The sequence below is a fragment of the Labeo rohita genome, chromosome 8 (assembly GCF_022985175.1).
Source record: "Labeo rohita strain BAU-BD-2019 chromosome 8, IGBB_LRoh.1.0, whole genome shotgun sequence".
Lineage (NCBI taxonomy): Eukaryota > Metazoa > Chordata > Actinopteri > Cypriniformes > Cyprinidae > Labeo > Labeo rohita.
Genome location: NC_066876.1, coordinates 20,938,266 through 20,957,362, shown reverse-complemented (window position 1 = coordinate 20,957,362; position 19,097 = coordinate 20,938,266). Strand labels below are relative to the sequence as shown.

Here is a 19,097-nt window from a genome sequence, read left to right as displayed (position 1 = left end):
ACCTGAATAATCAACAGCTGTTTTTTTTTTTTGTTGGTTTGGTGGTAGTTGTTCATGAGTCCCTTGTCTGTCCTGAACAGTTAAATTGCCTGCTGTTCTTCAGAAAAATCCTTCAGCATTCAGTTTTTTCGCTCACTGATGCTCCCAAAAGAAACACAATGTATTAAGAGCCGGGGGAGTTAAAATGTTTTGAATCTGAAGATTAGGGTAAATTTTCATTTTGTCTTCTGGGAAACGTGTAAGTATCTTCTGTAGCTTCTGAAGGGCAGTACTAAATGAAAAATTATGATATTTAGGCAAAATAAGAAAAATGGACACATTTACATTCTGTTCAAAAATTTACACCCCGGCTCTTAATGCATAGTGTTTACTTCTGAAACATCAGTGTTTGAACCTTTTGTAAAAGTTGCATATGTTGTGAGTGTGAAATGATGGATCTCAAAATCTTACAGTCATTGTTGGAAAGGGTTCAAATAAACAAAAATGCTAAAAAAAAAAACGAAGAATTTGTGGGACCTGAAGGATTTTTCTGAAGAACAGCAGGCAGTTTAACTGTTCAGGACAAACAAGGGACTCATGTACTGAACTATCACTTAAGAAGCAACAACTGTGGATCATTTTTTTAATTTCTGAGTCATTTTTATAAATTCACCTATTATTTTCTTTTGTGGACTATATGTAAATGTCTTTTATGTGAAATATCTTATTCAGGTCAGCACTAAATAAAAAATAACATGCATTTTTTATGACCCCTCTTACTTTGGTAAAATAATTAATATTTTGTAGATTCTGCAAGGTGTATGTAAACTTTTGACCTCAACTCTATTTTATTTATAAGTCCATGTGATCCATTTGGACACTTATCTGTCTTCAAATCGGGATGGGAAAAATGGAAGTAGAAAAGTAATCTTTAGTATCAACTATTGTTATTTAGGTAGATTTGAGGAAAGGGTAGATTACATTAAATGTGAATAATTCCGCATGAAATTAGAAAATAAGCACACAAAAATGTGAAAGTGCGTGAATACTGTAAAAAGGGGTGAAAATGAGTGAAAAGGTGTTTAGATGCAAGAACAACTATTGTCCCACTCATTTGTCTTTTCATGGCACTGTTAACTGATGCCTTCTGCTGGATCTGATGTGTCACTGCAGCTCAACTCCATGTATCGAGTACAAGAGTTCTCCAGGAGCCTTTTAAGTTCATTGAAATATGGCCTTTCATCAGCGGAGTCTTTCCAACACATCAGCATTATGTCATAGATGTGCGATGGACACTTAGGGGGCGAAGGCATTCTGTACCCTGAGGTGATCATACGGTACACCTCCTGATTTGAGAGAGCTGCAAAAATATACACATAAAAAAGATGCACTTTAAACTTCCCCAGATCTGCATGAAAACGAACATACATAAGTGGTGTACATACCTGGATATGGGACTCCACCATATGAGAAGATTTCATATAGAAGGACTCCAAATGACCAAACATCAGACTTGTTGGAGAACCGTCCATGGCTGATGGCTTCAGGAGCACACCACTTATAGGGTATTGTTTTATCTTCAGATGAGTAAAATGGGTCCTGTGAAACAAATGCCCCACATATTTTAAAAGCAGTTTTTTAGAATGAATATTTTACATGTCTTTGATTAATTACAGGGTAATCATCACCTTGATGATTCGAGCTAGGCCGAAGTCGGCCACTTTACAGATGTAGTTAGGTCCCACTAGAACATTACGGGCAGCTAGGTCTCTGTGGATGCTCTTCTGCTCCTCAAGGTACGCCATCCCATCAGCCACCTGACTCGCCATTTCTATCAGTTCCTGCGGTTCCAGGTTCTGCCCCTCCTCACCTGTGAAGGGAAAACTGCAGGAATCAATGTCTGTTTTCTACAATGTTCTACAACTTCTATGTGAGTCGCAGTGAAGAAATGCAAGACTAGCAACAAAAAACTTGAATTTGGACTGTCTTTAGTCTTTTTATGTTTTTGATTAAACAATCTCAGCTTTAAAATGTACATTTTATTAACTTCAATTTTATATCATTTTAATAATTAAATTCCAACAATAAATCACAGATTATTATCACTGTAGCAGCTAGTTCAAATGGCAGTGCAAGTAACCAATTTTTTCTGCCTCTCTAGGAAAAAAAAAACATGAATGAACATCAGTTTATTGAAATTTAAAGTAAAACTTACTAAACAAATGCCCATGTAATTGCTCAGTTACTCAGTGTTTTAAAATATTAGTTTGCTCCAAAATGTAAAATTTCCTGACAATTTACTCACCCCTATGTCATCCAAGGTGTTCATGTCTTTTTTTCTTCAGTCAAACAGAAATTAAAGGAACACTCCACTTTTTTGAAAATAGGCTCATTTTCCAACTCCACTAGAGTTAAACAGTTGAGTTTTACCATTTTCAAATCCATCCAGCTGATCTCCGGGTCTGGCGGTAGCACTTTTAGCATAGCTTAGCATAGATCATTGAATCTGATTAGACCGATAGCATCTCGCTCAAAAATGACCATATATAATGACAATATTTGTCCTATTTAAAACTTGACACCTCTGTAGTTACATCGTGTACTAAGACTGACGGAAAATGAAAAGTTGCGATTTTCTAGGCTGATATGGCTAGGAACTATACTCTCATTCCGGCGTATTAATCAAGGAACTTTGCTGCCGTACCATGGGTGCAGCAGGCGCAATAATATTACGCAGCGCCTGAAAGTGACCGGCACTAAGTTTGTGTAGATGCAGAGTTGACGGCTGCGTAATATCATTGCACCTGCTGCATCCATGGTACGGCAGCAAAGTTCCTTGATTATTACGCTGAAATGATAGTATAGTTCCTAGCCATATCGACCTAGAAAATCATAACTTTTCATTTTTTGTCCGTCTTTGTACACGATGTAACTACAGAAGAGTCAAGTTTTAAATAGGAAAAATATCGAAACTCTTTGGTCATTTTTAAGCGAGATGCTAACGGTCTAATCGGATTCAATGATCTATGCTAAGCTATGCTAAAAGTGCTACCGCCAGACCCGGAGATCAGCTGGATGGATTCGAAAACGGTAGAACTCAGCTGTTTAACTCTAGGGAAGTTGGACAATGAGCCTGTTTTCCAAAAAGTGGACTGTTCCTTTAAGGTTATAAGGAAATCATTCCAGGATTTATAGTGGAGTTCAGTGGGTATCAATGGGTTGAAGGTCCAAATTGCAGTTTCAGTGCAGCTTCAAATAACTCTACACAACCCCAGCCAAGGAATAAGGGTCCTGTCTAGCGAAACGTTTAGTCACTTTCTAAAAAAATATTTCTGTAATTTTTAACCACAAATGATCGTCTTGCACTAGCTCTGCATCCACGACTTCACACATTATGTAGTCACGTAGGAAAGGGCAGGCATAAAGTAGGCAGAAGTATTTACAGTGTTTACAAAGCGAACGTGCAAAGAAAGTCAAACGCCCTTTACAAAAAAATGTAAAACAACAATGTTGGACGATTTTGAAGTTGGAGGAGAAAATGAGATGGAGTCCACAGTCGAAGAACTAACCGCAAGATGAGTATTTTCTGGATAAAAAGTTTATAAATGTAATTTTTTTTTAGAAAATGACAGATCGTTTTACTAGATAAGACTCTTATTCCTCAGCTGTGATCGTGTAGAGCCCGCTGAAACTTTCAACCTGTTGATCCTCACTGAAGTCCAGTAAATGCAGAAAAATCCTGTAATGTTTTTCTCAAAAACCTCAATTTCTTTATGACTGAAGAAAGAAAGACATGAACTTCTTGGATGACATGGGGGTAAGTAAATTATCAGGGAATTTTAATTCACTGATCTTTTAATCACAGAAAATATCAATAAAACAGCTTGTGAACGTCACGTAAACCTACATTTACCTCAGCAGAGTCATTCATGACCTTAGCTCATATAGACCCACTTTCACAGACAGGGCTTAGACTAAGCCAAAATTAGGCCATAGTTCAGTTACAATTAGTTCAATTCTATTTATAAACATGCTTAGAAAAAAAACTCTACTGATGTGCATTTTGAGACAAAACAAATGCACTGATATATTTTATTTCAGCTTTCTTTCAGTTGAAACAGACTTAGATTTTAGTCTAGACTTAAGCCTTGTCTGTAAAACCGGGGGTAGAACTACTAAAAAATAACTTTGTTGAAGAGCATATTGCTAGAATTTTAAATATATTGTTAAATATGTAAACTATATTATAAAAACATTAGATTTACCTTTTTCTCATTTAATGTATGTTTTAATAAATCTCCTAATTTTGAAAACTGTTTGGGATCTTTAAAGGAGATTATCTAAAAACAAGCTTTTATGACATATGATACTGAAATGATTATATCTCAACAACAGTTTGGAGTAGAAACAATGATACCATCAGAAAACAGAGACTTACGGGCAGTTCACACCAAAGATGATAAGCAACTATTTTAATTTTAATAACTGTTTTAATTATGTGAGAATAGAATAATAAAGTCCATCTCTCAGCTATAACAATAACAACTCAGAGGAACATTATAGTTCACTTTCAGAACTTTTTTTCAGCTGATGAATGTGATAAAAAAACATTAATAGCCAATCAGAATCTATAAAACTTCACAGAGCGGGTCACATAACTGCAATCTGCTCTTACAATAAACAGCATTATCATGCATTGGTGTGGACGCTAATATAGTTATATCTTCATTATGGTTATTGTTATAGTTATTGTTTTTGGTTTTACGTTCTCATCCAGTGCATGAAACTCAAAATGTGTTTGTGGTCAAAACAGCTCAAAATGATGGCCTAGGTCACACATAAACACTGGTTCACACAGTAAACATTTAAAGCTGATGTCAGAAAAACGTTCATATTAACTAGGTTAACATCAGATAATAAAGAGTTTGTGACCTCGGAGTAAATTGAGCAGGTTGCCTTTTTCCATAAGCTCGGTGATGATGTAGAAGGGTGGGGAGCTTGTGCAGACGGCAAAGAGCGAGATGAGGTGTCTATGTCTGAGCTTTTTCAATATTTGAGTCTCCATCAGGAACTCCCTGTGATTGAGAGACTCTAGAGAAGGAGTCGGAAACACAGCAGAGCACACACATCAGTACAACAGTGTGTTGGAGCAACACAGTATTTATTAATACATCTGTCAAAATATGGATTTTACTCCTTCTGGGAATTTTTCATTAATAGGCTGACAGACGGAAACCTAAACAGAGTTTTAGACATATTTTTCACGAGTGTGCTACGTGCTCTATTGGGTAAAGGTTAGGAGGGCAGTAAACTGTGTTCTCATTCATCCAGCTCTCAAAGTCACAGAACAAGAAACACAGCATTTCTCAAATTCATACTCTATCAGTAACACTAAACAAGTAGGCAAAGAGGAAGTAGCTTCCACTAAAAAGATCCACCACTCATTCCCTCATTTAGGCTTTAGAGTTGTTTCTTTCTTTTTTACGTCCAACAACCCTACCGTTGTTTTTGAGGATTTTGATGGCCACACTGACCATCCCTTTCCATTTTCCACGGTAAACGTCAGCAAAGAATCCTTTACCGAGCTCCTCTTCGAGAGTAAACTCTTCCTTTGGTAACTCCCAGTCATCTACCGTTTGGTGGGAAAGATCTTGTGTTTTTGGTTCTGGCTGTTAGTAAAATAAGAAAAAGAGTGGAACTCTGTATGGGAAGTATGCAGTAATACATACAAATGCATTTTGTTACATATACATACAATAATTCAGTTTGCTGATATACGCGAAATGCACACACAAGACGGACAGGGAAGAGAAGAAATAAGGTTGAATAAAGTCATTATTTTTATTTTCTTTACACCCAAAAATTATTCTTGTAGCTTCATAAAATTAAGTTTGAACCACTGATGTCATATGGACTATTTTAACGATGTCCTTACTATCTTTCTGGGCCTTGTATGTGTTAGTTGCGTTCCTGTATATGCAGTATCAGAACGCTCTTGGATTTTATCAAAAATATCTTAATTTGTGTTCCAAAGATGAACGAAGCTCTTACAGGTTTGGAACGACATGAGGGTGAGTAATTAAAGACTTTAAGTATTTTATGACTTTGGAGGACTTTTTTTTTTTTTTGTCATTTCGAAGCTTAACAGCCTCAATCCTACTGTAAATTTCATTCAAGAGTGGCCAGTGTTTTCTTTAAAAATTTCACAGAACAAAGCAAGTCATGTTTGAAGTGACATGATGTACATTACCAGTCAAAAGTATTTGGACAGTAAGATTTTTAACGTTTTTTAAAGAAGTCTCTTCTGCTCACCAAGCCTGCATTTGTTTGATGTGAAATACAGGAAAAACAGTACAGTTTTGAAATATTTTTACTATTTAAAATAACCGTTTTCTTTTTGAATATATTTTAAAATGTAATTTATTCCTGTGATTTCAAAGCTGAGTTTTTAGCATCATTACTCCAGTCACAAAAGTCAGAAATCATTCTAATGTTCTGATCTGCTGCTCAAAAAACATTTATTATTATTATTATGTTGAGTATATTTTTTCAGGTTTCTTTAATAAATAGAAAGTTCAGAAGAACATTTATCTGAAATAGAAATCTTTTGTAACATTATAAATGTCTTTATCATCACTTTTGATCAATTTAAAGCATCCTTGCTAAACAAAAGTATTAATTTCTATAATTTCTTTCGCCAAAAAAAAATGATACAGAGTCAAAGCATTTTAATGGTATAGTATATATAATGTTACAAAAGCTTTTTGTTTCAGATAAATGCTGATCTTTGGATCTTTCTATTCACCATTGAATTTTTTTTAATATTAATATTGATAATAATAATAATAATAATAAATGTTTCTTTAACAGCAAATCAGCATATTAGAATGATTTCTGAAGGATCATGTGACACTTAAAACCGGAGTAATGATGCTGAAAATATAGCTTTGATCACAGGAATAAATTACATTTTAAAACATATTTAAATAGAAAGCAGTTATTTTAAATAATAAAAATACATTTTTATACACAATATTACTGCTTTTGCTGTATTTCAGATTGAATAAATGCAGTATTGGTGAGCAGAAGAGACTTCTTTAAAAAAACATTAAAAATCTTACTGTTCAAAAACTTTTGACTGGTAGTGTAAATAATGTAAACAATCTCAACTTGTATTTGAATACTTTTAATTTTGCTTTTACTTACCCGTGCACAGGGCCGTGTGAGACAGATACCACAGTTCAGGATGTTCCTCTTGTAGTGCTCCACTAGCATCTCCAGGCTGTGAAACTTCTCACTCTGATACAAATAGAAACTTTCATTCTGGTTCTGATGGATCTTAACATGTTGTACTTCCCTGTCACTGATTACCACTGACAGAATGACACACAAAGAGAAAGGAGGCAGATAGTAGAGAAGCAATTTTAAGAGATGAACAGCATGAATTAACCCAGTGTTTCCCAACCCTGTTTCTGAAGACACACCAACACCACACTTTAATCTCATTAGAAGAAACTCCAAAACCTGAAATATATGAGTCAGATATAGGAGACGTTCAAAATATGTATTGCTGAATTGAATTAACTGAATAGGGAAGAAGAACATGTTTGCACTATAAGCAGGTCTAATTATGACCTGATTGACAACATTTCCAGTACAGCAAAAAAAAAAAAGCCTCTGAGATTAATCTATATAACAATAATGTTGGGTATGCTGTGCTAGATATAAAATGCAGTTCAGTAAACACAACAATTACTATGACGTACCTGATAATACACACCCTATGTGATCTTTTTCACTGTGTCGCACGAGGAAAGCACCTACTCCGTTCTCTGGAGCCAAAAGCAAATTCTGGGTCTCAAAGCGGTTCAGCGTCCCAAAATACCAACTAAAGAAGAGCAAAGTAGTTCAGGTGTTGCACACACATCTGAAACCACATTCATGTGCAGTAGAATTGGGACAGGAATGCATTTACCTTTAGATGCATGCATATAAATATAAAATAAGGGACAATAGTTGGACTCTTATTGAAAGAGATTTGCCCTCTGTAAACTGAACTCATATTGTTTTTAGTCGTAAAACTCTTTATAGTGTTGTGTTATTAGGTAAGTACTGAGAAAGCTTGTTTGTTTAGTGTTATTTCTAAATCTATATCTATATATATATATTCGATGACTTTATGCCATATTATTCACACATCCTTTGTGATATTTTCACTATAATAATAATTACTATTATTTAACATGCGGTATTGTAAATGATTAAGAATGACGTTTTCAGCAGTTCATTTACGAATTAAATGCTGACAGAGAAGACGAACTTTAAAAAAAAAATGCCTACTTACGGTTGCTCTTTTACGGTCTTCCTTCTCGCTAGGTAGTTCTGAGGAACGAATCCCCTGGCCGTCACCCTTCCGTTTCTGTCCAGTTTCAGGGCAGTACACCAGTCACCCTGACGCTCGCAGATTTGGAACTGTTCTCCCTCCTGGAAGGAAAGTTCCTCGTCCGCCCGAGCCTGGAAGGGCCACAGCGCCATGTAGATCTCACCGTTGGGCTCAGACGCGGATACAGAGGGCGGATTCGGGGCATTTTGTGCCTGGAGTTTTTCGGTATTCGCTGGTTGTTCAACTTCGGTCTTAGACGACCTGAAAAGTCTCTCACAGAGCGCCCCTATACTGGGGCACGAGGAGCGCCCGTCCTTGGACATTTCATTTGAATGTGAATCGATGACTAATACAGGTTCCGGATTGATGGGACGTGTAAACTGAATCCTCCATCGGCAGGTGACTAAACTGGAGTGAAAGGGCTGGGAGGAGCACACACAGGTTGTGTTTTACAGCAACAGCCAACCTGGACAGCATTTCTGACAGCGCCTGTGATCAAGAATGCTGTAGGTATGTAGCACAATGAGATTTGAGACACGACCAGAGTTTACGCAGGAACAAACTCGGAGAGCTTTACACAGCTTGAAAATGTTATTCTAACAAATCCAGAGAAGTAGTAATGTACTATGCATATACATGTGACAGAAACAATTAATTTCCTACATTAATTAAAAAGTGATCAAGATTAGACAGATATTTGCAGCTTTTGTAGATTTTACTTGTTTATAGTATGTAAAGTGAATTCGGGTAAATTGGGGTATTTTTTTGCTATTGAGATGACTAGGGAAAAATGTCCCAGTTCGCTTTTGACCATTTTACTCCATTGCCATGATGTAGGGAAGAGCAGGGTAAGTTCAGCCTGTGTGTTTAAACCTAGCACATGACAGTATTGGGTCCTGCTTAAATATATATAAATTTGAGGATGCAGTGCATCTTTGGAAATAATCACTTGGGATCTAAAAAGTCAAAATAAGGCTTTTAAAAAAGTGGTCTTTTGGCTCAGCTTGCCCCCAGTGAGGGGTAAGTTGAGCCACATTTTGTTAAACTGTGCCACTGATTATGCTGAAGTAAAACAGCAGAACAGCAAACATTTTTACCTCATGCTATATCAAAGGAAGGGAATTCAATAAAAATTACTTCTTAAAATCTGTGTGTGAGCCTTGGGATGGCCAAGACGCTGGGTTAGGCTCCAGCTCCCTGCAACCCTAATAAGGGGTTTGATAATAAAATGGATGAATGATTTATTAAAAGTTTTATTTAAAGCTACAGTTCACAACTCTAAAGGCATTTAGAGTTGTGTACTGTAGTTAAGTTATTTAAAAGTTATTTAAAAATTTCAGAACAAAAAGTTTAAATTTAAGAATTAAAAAGTAATAAATGAATGAATGAACTGAAATTCATACAGAACTGGCCTAATAGTACTCAACATCCAGGGTTGGCAGGTTTTCACAACAAAACCTGCCCAATTGCTACTCAAAACTAGCCCAAAACTTGCGTTTAGAGGTGGGGGTCCTCGCATTCGCATTCTGGGGGATAAAATACACGTTTTTGTCAGGGTTCCCCTGGTAAATTTGCATTTCAGGGGCTAATTATGACATTATTGGGGTTGATTCAACCTGTGGACATCAAAAACAACCCGCGGCAACAGTGTTAAAGTAGCAACACTGTCAACATCCCACTTATAAATGTTGCAGAGAAATAGAATTTCATAAAAACTTCATTGGCCAATTTTATTAACAAGGCCTATTTAGAATTTTCATAACAAAATAAAGTTAAAAACAAAGAACAAAATGTAAAAAATTTTCGTCAAAAAATAATGGAGAACTACGTAAAATAATACTCTATATTAATAAGAAAGGGTGAGCCACTGGCTCAAATTACCCCACTCCTACCGTTTTAACTCCTACCGATCTTGCATCATCCAGCAGTTTAGAGTTAACATCATGCTAACAATATAGGCTAATATTATAACTTCCAAAAGCACAAGCGTGTGATATTTTTTTGGATTTGTTTGTAATTGTTCAGACACAAGAAGTCCTTGAACATTAAACAACAGCAAAAAATGTTTTTTGAACTTAAACGTAGTTACCAATTATTCCATGGGCCTTTCTCCGTCAGAGGGTGGCTTAAAATGTATTACTCTACAAATATGTGTGGTCATATCACCAATTTTGTTTAATGTTGCCTAGAAACAAGGGGTGGCTCAACTTTCCCATAAGCCAAATCACCCCGCTCTCCCCTAACACATTTTATACACTTTCATGCAGTATAGTATGAGGCCACTTTTTACAAGTCTTGAACGAGTATGAATTTTGTATGTGGTTCATTGCATCATATTAAAAGCTGCAATTTTTAACACATGGCTTAAAAATTTAAAAAAGATACTTGAGCCACCATGTGGGGTTCCTCAGATTTGTGACACTGCCAGAACTTTCTGGAGAAATTCTTTGTTTTTTTCAAGCCTATTAAAGTTCCTGTGAAATCTATAAAGACTGTCCACGGTTCTTCCAGTAATGCCATCATAAGTGAACAGTTTTAAGCACCAGTGAAACCAGTGTCTAGAGATTCTCCAAGTGGTAACAACACTGTGGCGGTGAGCTGAGGAACTCCAAATAGTACTTAAAGGGGTCATGACATGGATTTAAAAAAAAAAAAATATATATATATATATATATATAATAATTATTATTATTATTAATATGTTTTAATATGTTCCATGAGGTTTACTTATAATGTTAATAACGTTTTGCACACAATACGTGGAAAAATCATTATTTTCAAACCTCATTCTGACCCTCTCTTTAATATGACTTGTTTTTAAGGAATGTGACCTCTAAGACTTCTCAGTATTTGGCCACTATTTAGAGTGGCTAACATCACGTGTTTGTTTTGACAACACGATCAAAATAAAAAGGTAATTTCCAGACAAAGCATTATGAACTAATTTACTCACGGGTTGTGATGCAGCTGCAGTCAGATTTAGTACCGCTTCATCTTTCAACTGCTCCCGGACATGATCCGGAATGCCATTAAAAAATAAACTATCCACTTGTTCCTTATACTGGGGCCCTTCTGATATTAGTACAAAGATGCGAACGAGCTGTTTAAACCAAACGCATTAAAGCGAATGTTCTTTCACTCCATTCGTCCTGTTGACAACAGACTCAAGCACGCGGACTATGTCAGAAAGTGAATGCATATCTGTATACTGAATCCATTGTAGACAAGATAGCGGCAGTAAGTGTAATTTCTATTTGCTTTTGACGCAATGCGACACACATTCAAACGTAATCAAGACTATCCGTTGATGTGTTGCTCTGGAGGCAGTGTTTATGCAAACAACTGCACCGGGGTGATGTCACCTAGCCCCATGGATCCAAAACAAGCCATTTTTGGAGCCTGATTAAATAAATGCTTTGTTTATAGTGAGGAGGAGGTTTTAAGCTATGAAACTTCTGGCATGTTTTAATAGTACAAAGACCCTTTGAATTCTCATGTCATGACCTTTTTAAAGGATTAGTTCACTTCCAAAACAAAAGTTACAGATAATGTACTCAAATTATCCACCAAATTAGTACCAACTATTATCCACGTTATAAAGCATTTGCACACGAGTTGGTAAGTTTACCATGCGCGTATCACCATATTGGTGATACTCTGATATAAACAACAGAATGGATTGCAAGATTAAAGGAGAAGTCCACTTCCAGAACAACGATTTACAAATTATTTTACTCACCCCCTTGTCATCCAAGATGTTCATGTCTTTCTTTCTTCAGTCGTAAAGAAATTGTTTTTTGAGGAAAATATTTCAGGATTCCTCTCCATATAGTGGACTTCAATAGTGCCCATGAGTTTGAACTTCCAAAATGCAGTTTAAATGCAGCTTCAAAGGGCTCTAAACAATCCCTGCCAATGAATAAGTGTCTTATCTAGCGAAACGATTGGTTATTTAAAAAAATACAATCTGTTTACTTTTTAACCTCAAACGCTTGTCGTTTTATCCTCAGTTCTTCTTCGAAATCGTCCTACATCGCTGCGGAAGTACTGACCTAATGTATACAAAGTGAACATTCAAAGAAGGTCAAACAACCTTTACAAAAAAAAGTTAAAACAGCGATAAAAGACGATTTTGAAGTTGGAGGAGAAAATGAGATGGGAGTTTTTTTCAGCATACCCTAACTGTCTTAAAACCGGAAAAAACAGAGTTCACGCAGACCTAGTAAAAAAGACGAGTGTTTGAAGCTAAAAAGTACACAAATTGTAATTTTTTTTAGAAAATGACCAATTGTTTCGCTAGATAAGACCCGTATTCCTCGGCTGGGATTGTTTACAGCCCTTTGAAGCTGCATTTCAACTGCATTTTGGAAGTTCAAACTCAGGGGCACCATTGAAGTCCAGTATATGGAGAGGAATCCTGAAATATTTTCCTCAAAAAACATAATTTCTTTATGACTGAAGAAAGAAAGACATGAACATCTTGAATGACAAGGGGGTGAGTAAATTATCTGTAAATTTTTGTTCTGGAAGTGAACTACTCCTTTTCAAGTATCTTAATTTTTACAATTCAGTGAAAAACATCAGACTAAGCCACAAAAACACACTTCAGGCCAGTAAAAGAAAGGCAGACTGCAAAGTAACTTCAGTTCACAGATTTTATTCAGACAGCTCTGGAGGAAAGAGCAACTCGGGTTGCAGGTGCTTTCTCTGACCACAGCGATGACACCACACTGAAAATTTTAAAATGTCTTAGAATGAGTCTCTCGGCAAAGTGATATGTAAAAGGCAGGAAATTCACCCACCTGTGCTTTTTCATTTTTTTTTTTTGTTTCTTTTCTTTGTTTTTACATTAAACAAACAGAAATGAATTTTACCTGCCATATTCTCCATCTTTTAGGCGCTTCACATATATTTATATATATATATTTATGTTTATCAACACTTTTCTAAAGAATTCAAATATTCAGCCACATGTACTGGATTCACTTTAAAATCACAATAAATATATAAAAAACAAACAAAACACATACATAGCAAATCCAATATAATAGGGTTGATATTGGAGAGAGGGAGGACTCGTCAGCCAAGACGTACAGACCTGGTTCAAAAAAAGTAACACAGATCCAAAGGGTTCCTGAGGTTTGCGTGTGTCCCGTACATGAGAACAGTGTAAGGGGAATGGCTTTCTGACTCACTGAGAGGCTTCTGACTGAGGTCAAAGAGCACAGGTCAGTTGGTTTATGAGTTGGGTAAATCTGCCCCGTCCCAAACACAATGCCCCTATTCTATATTCCCAATAGTAATAAAAAAAAAAAAAATGACATGACATCAAGAGTTTTGTCTTTTGCTTTTTCTCTAAGGGAACTACATGTAAGGGGGGCATTTTACTCCACATTTGTGGAGAAGAAAATTAGTGGTGCCCTTTGAGCTGATGATAAGTCCCTCCTCTCTCTCATCCTCGACATCTACCATCAGTAGTGACAACCACACGTCTAAAGGCCCTTACACAGAAAACCAACTAAAGGAAAAAACAAAACAAAAGCGTAGCTAATAACGTACAATTCACACAATGTTCTTTAAAAAAAACATTTCCATGGATTTAAAGCAACAACTTGAGAAAATAAATATACAGAGATTTACGCACGAAAGTGTGCAAAGGCCTTTACTGTGGTTTGAGTTCAGCATGTCCATGTTCTCCACCGTTCAGATTTGATTTAAAGTAAAAAGCACATTGCGGGGTCACGACAGGACGATAGGTGGGGCTTTACTAGGACAAACAAAACCAACAACAATAAAAAATAAAAGCAACAACAAAAAAGAATCTTAAATTCTGTACATGTAAACATCACACACTTCCACTGAGTCAAAAAACCAGAAAGAAATCATACAAAGCTTCACATTGGTATACAAAGAGAAACTGAGCTTTACATCAGCTTTACAGTTTCTAGTAAGTACAGGAGTAAAAACAAATGAAATACCATAATCATAATAATATTACAAAGCACCACAAAATTAAAATATATCACAGGCAATGGTTGTTACCACATTTGATTGCAGAGTTTAGCTGCACGGTTTAGAAAAATAAAAAGTTGTAGCATTTCTTTTCCTTTCTTTTTCCTTTTTTTCTTTTCGTGTGTCTTGTGTTCACCAACCTCAGATGTCCAGACAGCTTCCTAAAAATCTAACACTTCAGGAACAAAAAGGTACAAAACACAGAACGAACAAAAGATCAATGGCCTGGACTCTCAATACACCAACATATTTATGCTGTAGGTAAATTCAAATGCTTGTTTTCTTGCAATATCGTTAAAAGAAGCCGAAAGCTCGACAGGCTCACATTTTCCTAAATGGTTTAAGGGAACAAACTACAATGCAGAGCAAATAAACACAAAACAATATGGCTTGAGAATGATCAGCTGCATTTCATAATTTAGGATCATTTAGGTGGTTTTAAGGCTCCATCCCATAAACATTTTTCCTTTGCGGATTGTAAAGTGCTACTATGTTAACCAATTTAATCATTTATAAAGTGTACCATCTGAATATAAATTAACTAATGATCCTGCACATATCATTTCATCTGTTCATCAGTGAATCTGTTTCAATGAGTAACAAGTAAGAGGTAATAAGCAGGCTTTGAGCCACGTATCAAAACTAAGCTGTTGGAGACAACTTAGAGTTTTTCTCTTTAGACGTTGCGTCATTTGGATGTCGTATTCAGTCGTTTGGAGACCAATCTGAGATGCACGTTTTACATTTGGAATGTCGAGACTCGCAACATTGATTCCCTTCAGACCGTCAGTGTCCTACAACCAGTTTTTAACGAAAAAAAAAAATTTGATATACTAACACAAAACAACAAATAAAGCACAACTGCAATGGCAAGACGGAAATAAATACATCCAGATAATTAAAGAAAGAATGTTTGCAGCTAAACAGAGGAAAACGCTCTGTTGCGCATTATCATGTTGCAGAGTGAGGACACGGTTCAAGCTATGGCTACAAGACTTGAAGGCCCTGTATTGTCATCACTCCACTAAAGGCTAGAGAGTCAGAGTGAGATCTCACACAACGCTATGCAGTTTTAGTTTCCAAGGGATCAAGTCACAATTGTTCAGGATTGTCTTTTGCTTTTTTTAAGTACAGTTTTTTAACGATGGCATTTGTGAACATGAGAAAATGCAGGCAGGAGGAAGAGTGAGGCTGGTGTTTCAGGAGCAATGCATCATGTTTTACGCTCGGTTCCTGTGGATGATGCTACCTTAGTTCACCAATCAATGCCTCTCAAGCTCTGGGGCGTTGCTGACCGAACGTTCACCGTTTCCCTTCTGCTAATATTAGGTCCTTTCTCTCAAACTCACTATGCATATACAGTATGTGTGCCAATAGGATGTCAAGTCCGTCTGTTTTCGATTGGTCCCCGTGAAGATGAAAGTGTCTCAGTCATGAGGTTAGAAAAAAAGAGCAGCATTCACAACTCAAAAGAATGTGTTTGCGACGCAATGCAGCATGGGAAATGCAGTCCTTGTCCTTTTTTCGGATTTTTTCTTTTTTCAAGTCCATCTGCGACCCTCCTGTCTAGGAGGTCGATGTCGGCTCGTGTTCCCGTGAGACATTTTCCTACAGTGCATTGTTGTGCTGAGGATGGAGGTTAGGAAAGGGTTCGAAGCGTTCCACTCAGCACAGCTTCATTTGCATAATGTCCAACATTCCCAGCCAATAGACTTTCAGCGTCTTCTTTGCGCTCACTAATCACGGTTTTAATTGTGCATGTGTAAGCTAGGATGACCGTTTTAATATATGAATGAGGAATATATATATATGTACAAAAGACATCTGGTAATGTGTTTATGATTGAAAATGATACATTTTCAGACACTGACACACTATAACGATTATCATCTACATTGCACCTTCTCCCCAAACCTCATTAGCATCGAACAGAAGAAGAGATCTTACAAAAACCCTTTTCCCTTTAAACTGTTCTATATCTAAAATGGCTAAATCTGGAGCAAAGCTGCTGCATGGATATGTCTATGGTAAAAGAACAACTTAAAGGAACATCTGAGGAATTTTGTTAAAACAAGATGCCACTGACATGTTTTGTGCCATAGCGTAAACCTCAGGCGGCAGATGACATCATTTTGTGTATGTTTTGGGCGTCACTCCTGAATTTACAGTTTTTTTTTTTATTTTTATTTTTTTGTCTCAAAGGTCTGGACTCTCTGTGGTGGACTGAAAGCTCTCACTGTGTGATTGTGCTCTGTGCAAGACACTTGCAATGCTGCTGTGAGTACAGACACCTCTTGATTTGTGTTCTCTGATCATCTCATCATAAAACAACGTTTAACAAGTCATCTCAGCCCTCCGAAAAAGGATTAAGCCTCGTTGAACTCAAAGGTAAGGAAATTTGATAAAGACACTATCATGGACATAAAGCTGTCATGAGCAATGTGTGATAGGTAGGTTTCTAGAAAAAGCATAGGCAGAGTTTGGGGGGTGTTGGGGGGATTCGAGAGTTTCTGAAGCTGAAACGGTTTTATCTTTGCTTGTGTAAATCTAAAAATAAAATAATATATTAATAAATTATATTAAATTATTCAATAAATTATATTAATAAATATATGATCTTTTTATTAATGATGTTGTTGTGGGCAAAATTAGTGAACCCTTTTTCATTGGCCTGATGTTATAATCTCTTTGCTGTCCACTATAATCAACAACATACTTCAAGTGCCTGAAAGGGACAGTTCACCTAAAAATGAAAATTACCCCATGATTTACTCACCCTCAAGCCATCCTAGGTGTATATGACTTTCTTCTTTCAGACATATACAATTGGATTTATATTAAAAGATGTCCTGCCTCTTCCAAGCTTTATAATGGCAGTGAATGGGTGTTGAGGTTTCGAAGCCCCAAAAAGTGCATCAATCCATCATAAAAAGTACTTCACACAGCTCCAGTGAGTTAATAAAGGCCTTCTGAAATGAAGCGATGCATCTGTGTAAGAAAATATCCATATTTAAAACTTTATAAACTGTAATCTCTAGCTTCCGCTAACTGTTGTACGTGTGTTCACGAGAGAGTTGCGATCCATCTCACAAATCAGAAGTACAAAATGAGGATTTGTACAGAAAAGTGTTGGAGGATTTTGATATAAGCCAAGAGGAGACTGGTTTTCCTTTGCTGTAAACAAAACTTGGTTCTTGCAAGACTAGCAGATTTTCACTGGAGCTTACGTCTACATCCTATATCATCCGCCACTTTCTGTGTATACTGCGTGTACAATGTTTAGCGGAAGCTAGAGATTATAGTTTGTAAAGTTTTCTTACATATACACATTGATTCACTTCAGAAGGCCTTTTTTTAACCCCCCGGAGCTGTGTGGAGTACTTTTTATGATGGACGGATGCACTTTTTTGGGCATCAAAATCTCATCACCCATTCACTGCCATTATAAAGCTGATACAAGCCAGGACCTTTTTTTAATATAACTCTGATTGTATTTATCTGAAAGAAGAAAGTCATATATGCCTAGAATGGCTTGAGGGTGAGTAAATCATGGGGTAATTTTCATTTTTGGTTGAACTATCTCTTTAAACGATGATTCTAGTGACTGCAGTTTCTGTTTAAAGGAGAGGTCCACTTCCAAAACAAAGATTCACATATAATGTACTCACCCCCTTGTCATCCAAGATGTTCATGTCTTTCTTCAGATGTAAAGAAATTATGTTTTTTGAGGAAAAAATTTCAGCATTTTTCTCCATATAATGGACTGATATGGTGCCCCGATTCTGAACTTCCAAAATGCAGTTTAAATGCGGCTTCAAACGATCCCAGCCTAGAAAGAAGGGTCTTATCTAGTGTAACGATCAGCTATTTTAATAAAAATAATACAATTTATATACTTTTTTAATGCCAAACGCTTGTCTTGTCTTACTATGCCTGGACTGTTTTTGTTCCGGTTCATGACATTTAGGGTATGTTTTACCTTTTTTGTTAAGGGTGTTTGATCTTCTTTGCATGTTCACTTTGCAAAGACTGGGTCGGTACTTCTGCAGTGATGTAGGATGATTTTGAAATGATTTTTGAAGTTAAGGTAGAAAATACATTTGGAGTTTTTCGACATACCCTAACTGTCTTGAGTCAGAATACACAGAGTTCAGGGAGAGCAAGACAAGGCGAGCGTTTGAGAATAAAAAGTATTTAAATTGTATTTTTTTTTAATGAAAATAACCGATCGTTTTGCTAGATAAGACCCTTCTTTCTCGGCTGGGATCGTTTACAACCGCATTTGGGATTGTTTGAAGCCGCATTTAAACTGCATTTTGGAAGTTCAAAATCGGGGCACCATATCTGTCCATTATATAGAGAAAAATGCAGAAATGTTTTCTTTAAAAAACATAATTTCTTTACGACTGAAGAAATACATGAACATCTTGGATGACAAGGGAGTGAGTACATTATATGTGAATCTTTGTTTTGGAAGTGGACTTCTCCTTTAAGTAAAATTATTCCCTCTGTGTGTCTGTGTAAAGCACTTTACATAAGACAGCCAAAAAAATATATACTTGCTAAGTAAAATTTAGCTGGTAACTTTATTTGGAACGGCAACATAATATATGTTTTTTATTTTAACATTTTATAACAGTAATAAAATACTGAAATAAAAACCATGTATTAAATAAAGTTAGCAGTTACATTGCAAGACAGACCTCAATGTTTTTATCTAACA

The 19,097-nt window shown here is 36.3% G+C and overlaps 2 protein-coding genes across 2 annotated transcripts in view; both read right to left on the bottom strand.

Moving 5' to 3' along the window:
* Positions 1-487: 487 nt before the first annotated feature.
* ptk6a (PTK6 protein tyrosine kinase 6a) lies at positions 488-8,818 on the bottom strand. The gene is made up of 8 exons (XM_051117675.1): positions 8,324-8,818; positions 7,746-7,867; positions 7,186-7,352; positions 5,480-5,648; positions 4,912-5,070; positions 1,668-1,849; positions 1,425-1,578; positions 488-1,339 (listed from the first exon to the last, which is right to left on the bottom strand). Exons 1-8 carry the CDS (start codon positions 8,683-8,685, stop codon positions 1,113-1,115), a joined length of 1,542 nt encoding a protein of 513 aa, XP_050973632.1. The 5' UTR covers positions 8,686-8,818; the 3' UTR covers positions 488-1,112.
* Positions 8,819-13,153: 4,335 nt separating this feature from the next.
* nol4la (nucleolar protein 4-like a) overlaps positions 13,154-19,097 on the bottom strand; it is a 56,204-nt gene continuing 50,260 nt past the window's right edge. The window contains exon 12 of the mRNA XM_051116574.1: positions 13,154-14,549. The gene's annotated coding sequence lies outside the window, so the exon portion shown is untranslated. The remainder of the gene's footprint in view (positions 14,550-19,097) is intronic.